We start from the raw sequence: 13,936 nt of genomic DNA, 5'->3' as shown, positions 1-13,936 counted from the left end.
CTATCATGTCATCTGTCGAGTATCATAGTGTCCAGAAAGAAGGCCAGGCAGTAAGTCGTATAATATATGAAATTAAGTTTGATTGGTGCTAAGCTATGCCTATAAATTTCCCACCTGCCATTCACCAGTTGAAACATTGCAAACTGCGCCAGCTAGTAATGGCCAAGATATTGTAAGTGCTTGGCCATAAAGCAAGCGAAAATAGTCCTAACGAGAATAATAACAGGTCTGGCAAAGAGATGTTTATGCAACAATTAATATTCGTTCAATCCTGATGTTCTATATTGAATCAGGCTATAAAATATTATCAAGGCATCTATCTTTGACGAGAGGAGGAACCTTTGATGGTGAGGGTGCCATCGCACAGCCACTTTGATTGGTCCTTGGGATCCTATATCTCATTTCCGTGGTGATTTAAGCGTGTCCTGAAGTTGTTGAGATATATGATAACAAGAAATTTAAGTGTCAAGAGTATGAACGACCTGATATTATACGCGTAGTATCTATGACAGCGTAAAGGTAGTAAATATCGAATAGCAATGAAAAAAAACAAAAGCCAAAGATAAATGAGAGTTAATCAAGTCAATGTCCATGCTGAGCAAACAAAAGGAAAAAAGAAAAAGATCAAATGTCATACGCTTATTTAAATCAACATAGTTAATGTATGCGTGTAAACTCTATGGGTAATGCTTGAGTCTATACTTATCATCATGTACTAGAGCTAAAGAGCATTGCATTGAGATGTATATGGTATTTTTAATCTCAGCACATGACCCCCCTCTTGCTCCTACTGCTGGAACACAATGCTTGACTTGGGGGTCACCACAAAACATCCATCCCCCCTTCTTTCACCCGCACAAAGATAAAATGGTAACCCAAAGAAAGAGATGATTGAAAGATGGATGGATGTATTCATCTTTGTTATGGATGATATTGTAGCCTTCTCAAAAGTCATTCATCACCAAGGTTAAGCTCGGCAAGGCCAAAAAGCAGAACCGCCCTTTGCCTCACTGGTTCCGTCTTAAGACAGACACCAAGATTCGGTAAATTATAGACATTTTTGTTCACATTTTACTCCTTTCATTCTGATTCTTTTTATGTTAGTTGGAATGCCAAGAGACGTAACTGGCGTCATACCAAATTGAACATTTAATTGTTTATATTCATTAAAAGCGAATTATGTATATTCTCCATGTATACGACATTCTACTACAATTAGACTATTACTTCTACACACACATACACCTATACACACTCACCTACAAAAGCACACATACACATATTCATATATACATACATTTATATATATGCAACGACATGTCTTTTACTTTCTCTATATATATACATTGCCAGTGCTTTATATATATATATATCACAAACAATTTATTATAAAGTATTAATGGCCAAACGTATTTTCACCAGAATAGCTAGAGAAAAAGAAAGTGATTAGACAAAAAAAAAGTGTATATACAGAAAAACAGAAAAAGAACTTACGTGATGTACAAGAATCCATCTTCATCTTTATGCTCATCATAAATAGAACTCATGAGGGCTAAATAACAACATTATTATCTGCTTTAAAAGCAAAAAGAGTATTTTTACCTGCTGTAGGTGGTAATATTTCATTAACAAAGATAAATATCGCTTTCTCTGGACTCAATTTGATTCTTTTTCGAATGACATATACAAATTGACCCACTGTTAGGTCTGCAGGCACAAGATATTTCTTTTTATCAATCATGGGTATATCACTCTTTTCAACTTTCTCGCAAATAACAGGAATACGATCTGGATATTTCTGGCGAATACGTTCTGCCTCTGCTTTACGTTTTTCTATTTGCTTTTTTAGTATCTATTTTATTATCTTTAATAAAACTTACCAAAAGGATGTTCGTCTTTAAACTTGGAGCGCATAATATAAAAATAGCCGCAGTAAAAAAAAAAATATGTATAAAATGTAAAAGAAAAAAAGAAAAAGGACGACGTATTGCCCGCATAAATATTGAATATGCATGTGATCACCCCATATGATGTCCTATTGAAACTCCTTATTTACACCCTAGCCTTACTCTCTTGCTCTCTTTCCTTTTTTTTTTTTTTGAATATATGCCCTTGATTAGTCATAATAACCATAGTAAATAATTCATGTACACAATCGGTAAATATGATAGTATTATTATTATCCTTATTGTTATTATCATGCAAATTTCAATAAAGTATTTATATGTCATCTCGCAGAAAAATATAAAGAGATCATCTTTTTTAAAATCGCGTATTGATTATTTCAACAAATGAAACTGAGAGAAAAGAGAAAAAGAGAGAGAGAGATCAAGGGAGATCAAAAGAAAGCTAGAAAGATCAAGAGCTGGCTTTCATTTTCATCTCTTTTTTATCTTTTTTTTTTTCTCTCTTTTTATTATAAAACATATGCTTCCTCCAATTGTTGATAACATCAGTCAAAGCATAGGCTCAACACCTATGATAAGACTTACTCCTCAGAATAAAGGTATTATTATATTGTATTATTGATTCTATTACTCACTACCTTATAGTCAATATTTTAGCAAAACTTGAGTTTACTAACCCCACTGGAAGTGTCAAAGATAGACTTGCAAAATACTTGCTTGATGGTAAAACTACCTTGTCATCAAAGAAAGAATAACTAAATAATCGAATAGAGCATGAAAAGAATAACTCAGTTGACAAAGAGATAAAAACACTGATTATTCCAACCAGTGGAAACTTGGGTATCTCAATTGCAACTTTGGCAGCCAGACGCGGTTATCGAATTATTAGCATCCTGCCTGAACGTACCTCAAATGATCGTATTGCTTTATTAAAGGCTCTGGGTGTAGAAATATTGCGATCACCTAATGAAGTCAAACCTGATGCAGCAGAGAGTGCTTATTCGGTAGCTGCAAGACTCGCTGAACAGCTATCAGATGCTGTCGTTATGGATGAAACCAAACTACGTGATTACAAGCCTTATCATGACCTGGCAGAGGAAATACTTCAACAAACAAAGATGGCAATTGACTTTTTGTTTGTTGGCGCTGAATCAGGTGCCATGTTGACAGGTGTAGCAAGATACTTAAAAGACAAAATTCCTGAACTCAAGGTAAAAAAGAAAGAAAGAAAAAAAAGAGACTCTCTTTAACCCTTATTTTGGATTAGGTTATTGGAGTTGAGCCTACTGATTCTGTCTTGAGTGGTGAACAGGACAAGCTGGCTAACCGATATGTAATACTTGTTTTATTCACACATTTTAAAATTAATTTGTTATTGTTTTCAGGATTGGAAAATTGAGGATTTGGGAAATAATTTTGTAACCAAGAGCTTAGACAAAAGCATCGTAGATGAGTGGATAAAAATATCAGATAAAGAAGCATTCTCAGCCGCTCGTCGTTTGATCCGTGACGAAGGCATTCTCTGCGGACCCTCTTCTGGAGCAGTGGTTACCGCAGCAGCCCGTCATGCTCAAACTGTTGTATCTGACCATAGCACTCATACTTTCCAATCAGTTGTCATCCTGAATGATAGCGCTAAAAACTATACCTCCACCTTATTATCCGATGATTGGTTATTTGAAAATGATCTGGCTGATGATCTGATGACACATGAGTTAGAGTATCTCTCTCAGAGCAGATATAGAGCTGCCAGTGTTGAGGATCTCCAACTTCCTGCAGCAGTAACAATCCCACCAACTTGCACCGTTGGTCATGCTATCGATCTTATGTTAGAAAGGGAGTACTCCCAATTACCTGTCATCAACCCATTGAACAGAAAATTAGTAGGATATGTCTCTCTAAGTTCACTACAGGAACATCTTGTTCACAACACAGCCGACTTGAGCAGTACGGTTGAATCATGCATGTTTTCTTTCAAGAAAGAAGGCAATAAGAAGTATCAAGTTATCACGCCCGATACAAGCCTGGCAGACCTTGGTAATATAATATAAAAGCGTCAAGATTCATCCTAATCTCACCCTTTATATAGCTAAATTCTTTGAAAAAAATTCCTTTGCTGTCATTACTGATGCTAACCGTAAATGGTGTCTTGGGGTAGCTACCAAGTATGATTTGATCAGTTTTTTACATAGAAGACAGTTTTTATAAGATGTTACATGTACATCCTTTCCAAAGCTTTAGTCGCTTGAATTTTTTTTATTGTCATCTCCCCTCCGCCTTCTTAACTTGAATTACACGTCAAAAAAATAAAACTGCCTTTTAATGGATGTAATTTGTCATCAGTTTGAATTTATGATTTACTTATGAGTGTTAGCTCTGTTGATGTTCCTCCCATTGAGAAGACCTCCAATTCATATAGTCAGTTTCAAAGGTAGATTTTCCAAAGTATTTTTTTTATTTGATGGATTCATGAAGAATATAGATATACAACCATGTAAGAAATATACCATTAGCTTTAACTCACGGGTTTTCAAAAGCGATATAGTAGACATAGGTCTCTATTCGTTATTGTAGCGTAGCATATTTACAATTCACCACAACTTTCGATGGTAACTTTGGCTTTAGGTGTACCACTTGCTGAACCCAAAGCTTCAATCTTCTTTACAAGATCCATTCTATAAAAAGAGTCAGTATTACTGTTACTTTATGTGTCATCTCAGACTTACCCTTCAACAACTTCTCCAAATACGACATGTGCTCCATCCAACCAGCTGGTAACAACAGTCGTAATAAAGAATTGAGAACCGTTTGTGTTCTTGCCAGCGTTAGCCATAGACAACAATCCAGGTCGGTCATGCTTCAATTTGAAGTTTTCATCTTCAAATTTCTCACCTATACGCGTTAAAATAGAAGCTTAGAAGTCGCTCTTTGACAGTAAGTTCTAAAGCTTTACCATAGATGGATTTTCCACCAGTGCCGTTTCCTTTGGTGAAGTCACCACCTTGAAGCATAAATTGAGGAATGATACGATGGAATGAACTTCCTTTGTATCCAAAACCATTTTGACCAGTACAGAGTTCACGGAAATTTCTAGTTGTCTTGGGGACAACGTCATCAAAGAGCCTGAAGACGATACGCTATAGACATTATTTAACGATAAGCTCTCGTGGTTATTTTTGCCTTTATACTTACTCCAGCAGGCTTGCCGTCAATAGTAATGTCAAAGAAAGTCTAATTCATAACTTAGAGTATAGTCCTTATAGACTTTATCGTCTACTTACGTTAGATCCCATGTTTTATTTTAAAGTAGAAAAAGGCAGACAGACAGCCAAAGATGAGTCCTTTTTATGCCAAAACTTGTTTATTCGGAGCCTGAATATATTTTCCCCTAAACTAAAAAATTGTCCGAAAGTAACGATGTGAAGTGAAGCACCCCAGCGATGTTTGAATTAAAGAATAAGTTTAGGCGCTGCTATTGTACTACAAGACCGTGAATACAATTTTGTAAAAATTTCAAATAAAGACGCACAGTAGATGTACAGCATTGTGATACGTCTCAATATATAAAGTAACAAGGAAAATGTATGTTAATGAGTCTCTATATAGCCTCTTTATTGTATACTAAGACGAGATAGAGCTCATTTTTATAAACAGCGTCATTTATATGACAACTTGATTTAATTATGGCCAACGAAAATTGGACATGACGCGTTATATGTTAATAGCGTGTATTTTTATAAGTTTCTTTATATTATTCATTCTTCGGATATAGATTTAGAGAAATCTCATACGATTAAGCATTTACAGGGCAAACGTGACAAGTATCTTATGGCAAGCACATGTAACAAGTCGATGGGCAGTCCAGGTACATTTAGTTATTGTCACACTATTGGTTATCAATGATTCTTCTGGGGACTTCAATTATCAAAAAGCTTTGCCTTTTGATATACATCTTTACATATGACTGCATGATATAATAACATTGGCAGGATCAAACAAGTAATACAACAATTACTAGCTAATGATAAAGGCTTATTTGAGCTTCATTTGTTAAAAGATTGAAATTTTGTCACTAAATCTGTGATATTTTATGTCATTATATGTCAAAACAGTAAGAAGCCTATATGAAACGACTATAATATTTGATGTCGTCTATTAGTTAAGGATGAATAACTAAAGTGTTGAGATACACGATTCATGTAAATATGACATTATTATCACAAATAATTTCAGCTTGAGCAGCAATTTCGTTGGCTGTAGTTACTCCAGCGATTACTCTTAAAAAATCAACAAGCTTGGTGTTTCCAAGATTTTCAACTTCTTCATTACGCTCACCACAAAGATCCATTTTCTTCTTGGTTGCCCTTACAATCGTCGTGGATTTTGATCCGCTTTCGATCAAAGCTGCCATATCTGTAAAGGTCAGCGAAATTTGCAAGAACCAAACATTAAAACCGAAATTTTCTACATCACAGAGACCAAATATTCTACTACACATTTTGAGTCTATTTTCTCTGGTGATCTATTGTGAAATACGGAAACATACGAGGCTGCCTCACCTACTTTACCCTCTAACGTGGATCGTCCTTTCAACATTGCAATTATTGAGGATACCATAAGTCACTTGCTTATCAAAAGGCACCAAGTGTTTATTGCCTGCACAATACGACGTTCAGACCCACCCAGCATCTTCCAATCAAGTGAATACAAGATTTACAGCCAGACCCCCTATCACCATTCTTCCTTCGCTTACTTGAACGTCCCATTTAAATCTAATGGTTTTATTGAGCCTGAAGTCTTGATAAATCGCAACCGCTCAAAAGCATTCGTTACAATGAACGTTCTCATCTCAACTGGAGCCAATCCCATTAGTTTTGTCCAACCGCAAATGGAGTTTGGCCTGGCTATCGAGTTGTTCTCAAATTCCCAGCTGTAGCAACCTCAAAAGCACCAAAATAGGTACATGTGAATGATTTATGACGCTCATGATCGCTCCTCTACCAAAGTAATGTTGCACTTGGCAAACATTCCTACTATGAACAAAAGAGTATGTATTCTACAGACTTCGTTCCTATCTCGCTCCTTGTATGCGCTGGATGGTTCTCTACTTGATTATCTTCTCCTGCATTTACACGTTAGAGGACATTGGTGGTCTAGCCCCTCTAAATCTGCTTTTTGGCAATACCTGCGTACATCTCATGACAAGCTAATTACTCATATCTCTCGCTCCACCAAACGAGACTATTTACAGCAAGATTTGCTACAACAAATGTGTGGCTGTGAATTAAAGCTTCTCTCACTTTGTCGTCCCAAATTATTTATTGATCCAAGTCTATGGCTACCCATGATACACCAAGAGCGTAACCGCTGTATCCGTTAGCACCTTGGTTGACCACCTGGAGATCAACCCCAGCGTCCTTCTAGTATGCTCACTCGGTCGCATTTTATCAAACCCCTTCATATGCATTACAGACTGTGTCTCCTACTATCCGTCCCCAGATCCTTTGTCATTGTTTACTCGAGAAGACTTACATCCTCGAATTTCCACAAGATATACTAATCATCTGTTCCTTTGATCAGTATCTATTTTGACACACACACTCTCTTTTACATTATTCTCGCAGTTGTTACTCTTGACCTCAAAATGGTGTTTTTTTTCTTTTCTTTTGTCCTGATCTCGTCAGAACGTTTAATTAAGTAAATAATATCCGTTATTTAAACGAAAGGATGTAATGTACGCACCGGGAGAAATTTCATAGAATCCATTTCTCTTACACATTGTACATATTCCTTCTGACATTGGTCATTTTGTCCTAGTATTTATTATTTCAAATACCCACTGGTAAGTCTCAATGTCTTTTTTTTAGTTTCTTAGTAGGTAAAGAGGCTTAATCTGCCGGGATCGGAAGCTCAATTGAACTGAATTTGACAGCTGAAGAAGTTGTGGTTCTTTTTTGAAGACATTCTTGTCGTCTTTAAATGAAAAGAAAGGTTCTTATATATAACATCAGTAGTTATGTAAGTAACTGTCTATTGTAAGCTGTGTGACCATCAACATCAAGATACGCAAAGGGGGGAAGCCTTTCATTTTGCTTGGTAACTACACAATAGAAAATAACTGTATCAAAAGAAAGAGGGAATGATTTCATACATCAAGCAATAGACTTGTTTTTGGATCATATCAATGAACCCTGAAATCAAACTACCAAGCCATACCAACACATATACATAGAAAGAAAGAGAAAGGGAGGGGACTATTAACAGTTCAAAAATAAAAAGTCACATTGTCAACAAGATGATACAAAACAGAAACTTTTGAAATCTTTTTTCTGTCTGTTTTGATAGATCTGCTATGAGCAACAATCAAGAACCAGAAAACTATGCCATAGTTGCAAAACAGTATGAAGAAGCATGCAGTGATTTCCAAATCCCGGCTACAAGAGCAGCTGCAGAACAGATTCTAAATCAATTTCGTCAAATACCTAATGTTCTACCCATCTGTCAATATATTCTCGGTAAGATATACCTAATTTTACTTCAAGTAGGAGGGACAAGCTAATAAAACTTTGTTTAGAGCATACACAATCACCCATGGTTCAGTTTCAAGTCACCTTGGCCATTGGCGACGTTGCTGTTAGAGAATATTCACTTTACGATCTACCTTACTTGAGTCAGCTGAAGCACTATTTATTAGACTATTGCCTACAAAGACCAAAGTATGTCACTTTTCTAGAATAGTCAAGTAATGTTGACCGTATTTTTTTTTTTCTTTTTAGTTTGATGAAATACGTGCGTGAACAACTTGTCTTGGCTGCAGCACTGATTACAAAGCGTAGTTTATTTGATAATAGATTTGATGATAGCGACACAATCCTACTTCATATAACTGAGCTTATCAGCATGGAAGCTGAAAATGCAGTAAGAAAGAGAGAGAAAGAGAATGTCAAAAAGGGGGAACTAAACGTATATGTAGCGAATTCTCGGTCTAGCATTTGCCAATGCCCTTATGGACCAATTCTCCAACACGAAAGCAACAACCATCGGCCTTACCTGGGAACACCATCACAAATGCAAATTGTTTTTTGAGACAAGCGTACTCTTACCGTTACTTCAACAGGTTCTTGGAAAGCTTCACGCTTTCATTAGCCAATGTCCAAAGTCAATCGATATGGATCCACCCGCTGAACTAGTAGAGATGATCGTATTGATTGAAAAAATTCTGCATTGGGAATTTGTATTGGATTCTAAGCCTGTATTAGCAGGAACATTTTCTAAAGAAAACGATTTGGATGACTTTGATAAAGAGGATGGACCATCCTCCGTCAAACAGAGCTACGTGATTTATCCAAAGCGATGGCAACCTGTGATCGGAAACAGCGAGGTCCTTTGGCTGTTCTTTATGGTAAATGTCCAGCTAGCTTGCGCGTGCACACATACACACACTATACAACCATTAAGGCCTGGAACTGATCATACTGTTGCATAGACCTATTCTACTGTAAAGGACGATGATGTGTTAGGTCATCGATGCAGACAATGCTTGATTCAGCTTTCCGGGTTCAAACCAGATTTTTTTGACAATGACACACACATGATTAGAACTTATGCCGAAACGATGATTCATGGTGTTCGCAAGATGCTGAGCGAGTAAGTAATCAAAGAAGAAGAAGAAAAAAAATGGAGGAAGCGATTGAACTGTTTTTGTTTAGCATCACTGTGTTTGGTACCACACCTGATGCTTTAAGCGAACAAGGACCACAGATGCTTGGTACTATTCAAATTATTAGACGCCTGGTCGAGAATACGTCCATGGCTATTCTTTGTTCTATACCTGGCTTCTTTCAATTCTTAAATGAAGTGGGTCATATCACTGTCAGTTGTCTTGGAGCTACAATTGTAGAAGTCGATGAAGGCTGGATAAGTGAAGCCTGTGATGAATGTCTTCAGACATGGGTCAAAGTATCTGATAGTAGTATCTGGGATGGCATGACACCAGACCAAAAACAACACCTTGTTCAATACTTGACCCATGTCTCTTATCAGATAGTAGACACATATATCAACACACGACTAGAGCATGCCAAAGCTGTTCTTGAAGATGAAGAGGAGGAAGATGAGATTGATGCTGGGTTTAAGGATTGGGACACATTTGGAGATCAGTTGACCTGCATTGGAACACTTGCTCGTATAAATCCTCAGCCATGTATTGCGCGTCTTCATCAACTATTTTATGAACGATATGATAAGTTTCGAGCATTCTTTACGAATCATGCCGATAATGTTCAAGAGCTTCTTCTTATTCATGAACAAATACACTGGATTATTTTAATCGCAGCACATGTTCTTGCAGATGCTGGAAAAGGCGAACAGCCGATGATACCAGAGAGTATCATGCAGCTCTCAGGAACGCAAAGTGTTGACCAGGATGTAACTGTTCGCTTATCAGAAGCCTTTATTGAACTATTTAGATTTACATCTAACTTTGATTCCAATACTGTTGAAGCTTCTAATTGCAGTCCTCGTGTTGCAGAAACATTGGTATGGTACTTGGAGAGATGGTGCAAATCTTATTTGTTGATAGATGAAAACGAATATAGCTACATTAGGTATAAGAGACAGATTTGCTCATCGTTCTTTTTTGCCAACACTTTTTTTAATACATAGTCCAAATATTGCCAAGGCCTTTGGTAGACCTGGTCCTTCTGATGGGAAAGGACTGCAAGTGATAGACTTTTTTATCGAAGGCATGAGGAGCAGCTTTGTTTTATGGAACGCAGATCCTGATGTACTCAAACAGCTTATTCAATGGCTCAATACTTGTGGAGCATCTACAAACATGAAACGAGGGCTTTTGCAGTCTGGTAAATTATTAAAGATGATAAAGTAAAGCATGGGTAGTAACTATTATATAGCCCGTTTCCCTAGTTTAGTAGAGTTTCTTGCAAAGAATTTGCAAAAATTGCCAGAAGTTATTCACAGGTAAGCAAAAATCACTTATGACAGGGCCTAAGTTTATTTACTTGTTGAATATTAGTTCACTCATACAAACCCTTGCTACTATCTCAAGTGGAGCTACTGATGAGACAATGAAAAGTAATTATTTTGGCATGATGTTTAGTATGATTGAGGTAAGTCTCAAAAGAAGTAAAGTGAATGATGTAGCTTATATTTGAATTTAAAGGAGCGTCTAAGCGCTGTCCTTCATGACCCCAGATTCCATAGCAACTACCAAAACGGTGAAGTGATCAACAATGTGATTAATGCATTAGAAGTGAGTACATGAAATGAAACCTTATGATAAGGGGTATTGACGTACGTTAGATGTTTGATGGTTTAGCACTTGCTTGTCAATACAACAACACAGAGATTATATTCAGCTTTTGTGCGCGATTCTTTGATAGTTTCATACAGCTAATGAACATTTATAAGAGTGTACCAGAGGTACAGCTGACTATCCTTCATTTGTTTTCACATCTTGCTGGTCGATTAGATTTTGGATATCTTACGCCTGAAAACAAGCAAACATTATTTGCAGCTATAAACCAGGTTATTCAATCCTTTGGAGCTGCTAATCAAGGCAAGAAGAGAATGCATACACAAGAAGAAGAAGAAGATCAGCCGTATGAAGATATATCGACTACATTGGCCATGCTCTCCAATGTGATGGCGTCTGGTATAGAAGACTTTAGTAGGAAAGAACAAGGGTTAGATAATGATAGAGGAGTGGCAGATGTTGTCTTGTTTGGTATAAATATTGTGATCCCCATGGTTGATTTAGAAATGCTCAAGGTAAGGGAAAAAATGCGTCATGTTTTTGCGTAAAGAGACTAACCCTTGTTTTAGATTCCTTCCTTATGCCGCCAATATGTGCAATTGATTTCGCATTTAATAGAATTATTCCCGGATAAACTGTCTGGTTTACCACCTGCATTATTCAACAACTTGATGGGTAGCTTACAGTTTGGCATTCAGCATGATATACCAGAAATCAACATCCTAACCCTTCGAGCTGTCACACCTTTGACTGTATGGGCCATGCATCAACAAATGAATGGAACCAACATTGAGTTCCTGAAACCCTCATTGCAAAAGTTCTTGGAGACATTGATGCATAATTTATTGTTTGAGCATTTGGATACCAGCGTCCTTGAATCATCTGCAGATGCATTACTAGTGTTGATGTGTGTCCAAAGAGTAAGAAATACAAAATATGATGTGAGTTTATTACTTATTTTGAATAGGATGTGTACATGATGCTTGCTCATCAAGTTATCTCACAACAAGCAACGGAGTATCAGACACGTCTATTAGAGGCATTTGGAACATTAGATATGGCCATACCTAAGCAGCAACTACCAAACAAGAGCTCAACTGAATTTTTAGAGGCACTACTTTCCTTTTTGATGGATGTGCGTGCTGTATTGAGAGTGAAATAGAGAATTATGATGTATATTTTATTTAGCTTAGTATTGATTTCTTTATTTGTTGTGTGTGTGACCCATTCTGTTTACCTAAAATAAATCTCGTTGTTAATACAAAAAAGGTTAGACAAGTAGTGCAAGATGAGGGGCTTTTTTTTGTTTACTTGCTGCAGAAAATGTCCGTCTTTATAAAAATAAAACTAAGTCACTATGGCAAGAGTTGTCATAATATGCGCCTATCGTATGGAAACAGTGCGTACATATCACGTTTGATGATTGACAGGTAAAAAAAAATTAAGTTTATGGGAAAAATATATTCAGGCTCCGAATAAACAAGTTTTGGCATAAAAAGGACTCATCTTTGGCTGTCTGTCTGCCTTTTTCTACTTTAAAATAAAACATGGGATCTAACGTAAGTAGACGATAAAGTCTATAAGGACTATACTCTAAGTTATGAATTAGACTTTCTTTGACATTACTATTGACGGCAAGCCTGCTGGAGTAAGTATAAAGGCAAAAATAACCACGAGAGCTTATCGTTAAATAATGTCTATAGCGTATCGTCTTCAGGCTCTTTGATGACGTTGTCCCCAAGACAACTAGAAATTTCCGTGAACTCTGTACTGGTCAAAATGGTTTTGGATACAAAGGAAGTTCATTCCATCGTATCATTCCTCAATTTATGCTTCAAGGTGGTGACTTCACCAAAGGAAACGGCACTGGTGGAAAATCCATCTATGGTAAAGCTTTAGAACTTACTGTCAAAGAGCGACTTCTAAGCTTCTATTTTAACGCGTATAGGTGAGAAATTTGAAGATGAAAACTTCAAATTGAAGCATGACCGACCTGGATTGTTGTCTATGGCTAACGCTGGCAAGAACACAAACGGTTCTCAATTCTTTATTACGACTGTTGTTACCAGCTGGTTGGATGGAGCACATGTCGTATTTGGAGAAGTTGTTGAAGGGTAAGTCTGAGATGACACATAAAGTAACAGTAATACTGACTCTTTATAGAATGGATCTTGTAAAGAAGATTGAAGCTTTGGGTTCAGCAAGTGGTACACCTAAAGCCAAAGTTACCATCGAAAATTGTGGTGAATTGTAAATATGCTACGCTACAATAACGAATAAAGATATATTTCTTTGTGATTGAAAAATCTATGTCGCGTTTATGCAATCGTATGCATAATTTTCGATAAAGATGTAACTGTATATCGAGCCATGAGCATAGTTCATTCAAATACATACATGAGAAACCCCCATTTTGTCGTGACTAGTCCGCCATCCTATTTTTGTGTACGCTCAAGTAAGACAAGGGCTTATCTGTGTTCAAGTACGAAAAAAGTCTAGCGATCTCAATGCCAGGTCCTCAAAGTTCTCGTTCGTAATACATGTATAAAAGGTCATGATGCTCATATTTGTCATCGATTTGTCATCGTAAAGTACATAACGAAATAAATACACACATATAAACCATTGACTTTAGATGTCATACTACGATTAAAAGGCTTTGGTGCACGAGTAAATATATAAAATGAGGAGAGAGGGGTAGTTTAGTATGATTTTCTTCTAGCTGAAAAGTAAATTTTACGCTAAATACGTGGCT

General features: G+C 36.7%; 7 protein-coding genes across 7 annotated transcripts; 5 read left to right on the top strand and 2 right to left on the bottom strand.

Annotated features, from left to right (window-relative positions):
* Positions 1-854: 854 nt before the first annotated feature.
* On the top strand, positions 855-1,434 carry RHIMIDRAFT_18880 (uncharacterized protein). The gene is made up of 3 exons (XM_023605901.1): positions 855-870; positions 940-1,043; positions 1,105-1,434. Exon 3 carries the CDS (start codon positions 1,180-1,182, stop codon positions 1,390-1,392), a length of 213 nt encoding a protein of 70 aa, XP_023465500.1. The 5' UTR covers positions 855-870; positions 940-1,043; positions 1,105-1,179; the 3' UTR covers positions 1,393-1,434.
* On the top strand, positions 940-1,153 carry RHIMIDRAFT_203669 (ribosomal protein L39e; the record flags this gene model as incomplete). The annotated part of the gene is made up of 2 exons (XM_023606704.1): positions 940-1,043; positions 1,105-1,153. Coding segments are annotated over 2 exons (153 nt in total), but the record flags the coding sequence as incomplete, so codon positions are not given.
* Positions 1,136-2,325, bottom strand: RHIMIDRAFT_227607 (microtubule-associated protein). Its single transcript, XM_023607600.1, has 4 exons — positions 1,881-2,325; positions 1,603-1,833; positions 1,495-1,552; positions 1,136-1,427 (listed from the first exon to the last, which is right to left on the bottom strand). The coding sequence occupies exons 1-4, from the start codon at positions 1,912-1,914 to the stop codon at positions 1,397-1,399; spliced, it is 354 nt and encodes a 117-aa protein (XP_023465499.1). The 5' UTR covers positions 1,915-2,325; the 3' UTR covers positions 1,136-1,396.
* Positions 2,326-2,427: 102 nt separating this feature from the next.
* On the top strand, positions 2,428-4,115 carry RHIMIDRAFT_238454 (cystathionine beta-synthase, catalyzes the synthesis of cystathionine from serine and homocysteine; the record flags this gene model as incomplete). Its single annotated transcript, XM_023608968.1, has 6 exons — positions 2,428-2,506; positions 2,553-2,630; positions 2,679-3,118; positions 3,175-3,240; positions 3,293-3,944; positions 3,997-4,115. The coding sequence occupies 6 exons, from the start codon at positions 2,428-2,430 to the stop codon at positions 4,113-4,115; spliced, it is 1,434 nt and encodes a 477-aa protein (XP_023465498.1).
* Positions 4,116-4,491: 376 nt separating this feature from the next.
* On the bottom strand, positions 4,492-5,200 carry RHIMIDRAFT_285207 (putative peptidyl-prolyl cis-trans isomerase/cyclophilin; the record flags this gene model as incomplete). Its single annotated transcript, XM_023613253.1, has 5 exons — positions 4,492-4,582; positions 4,634-4,799; positions 4,861-5,044; positions 5,100-5,138; positions 5,189-5,200. The coding sequence occupies 5 exons, from the start codon at positions 5,198-5,200 to the stop codon at positions 4,492-4,494; spliced, it is 492 nt and encodes a 163-aa protein (XP_023465497.1).
* Positions 5,201-8,163: 2,963 nt separating this feature from the next.
* RHIMIDRAFT_292664 (uncharacterized protein) lies at positions 8,164-12,562 on the top strand. The gene is made up of 13 exons (XM_023613916.1): positions 8,164-8,422; positions 8,482-8,623; positions 8,684-8,825; positions 8,881-9,309; positions 9,394-9,554; positions 9,617-10,513; positions 10,572-10,768; positions 10,820-10,886; positions 10,942-11,035; positions 11,089-11,178; positions 11,229-11,696; positions 11,751-12,101; positions 12,149-12,562. The coding sequence occupies exons 1-13, from the start codon at positions 8,260-8,262 to the stop codon at positions 12,341-12,343; spliced, it is 3,396 nt and encodes a 1,131-aa protein (XP_023465496.1). The 5' UTR covers positions 8,164-8,259; the 3' UTR covers positions 12,344-12,562.
* A 159-nt stretch (positions 12,563-12,721) lies between these two features.
* Positions 12,722-13,798, top strand: RHIMIDRAFT_18778 (putative peptidyl-prolyl cis-trans isomerase/cyclophilin). The gene is made up of 5 exons (XM_023605892.1): positions 12,722-12,740; positions 12,791-12,829; positions 12,885-13,068; positions 13,130-13,295; positions 13,345-13,798. Exons 1-5 carry the CDS (start codon positions 12,729-12,731, stop codon positions 13,433-13,435), a joined length of 492 nt encoding a protein of 163 aa, XP_023465495.1. The 5' UTR covers positions 12,722-12,728; the 3' UTR covers positions 13,436-13,798.
* Positions 13,799-13,936: the final 138 nt, after the last annotated feature.

Source organism: Rhizopus microsporus (assembly GCF_002708625.1).
Source record: "Rhizopus microsporus ATCC 52813 unplaced genomic scaffold scaffold_10, whole genome shotgun sequence".
NCBI classification, from domain to species: Eukaryota; Fungi; Mucoromycota; class Mucoromycetes; order Mucorales; family Rhizopodaceae; genus Rhizopus; species Rhizopus microsporus.
Note: the sequence above shows the minus strand (reverse complement) of the source record. Positions and strands in the feature narration are given on the sequence as shown.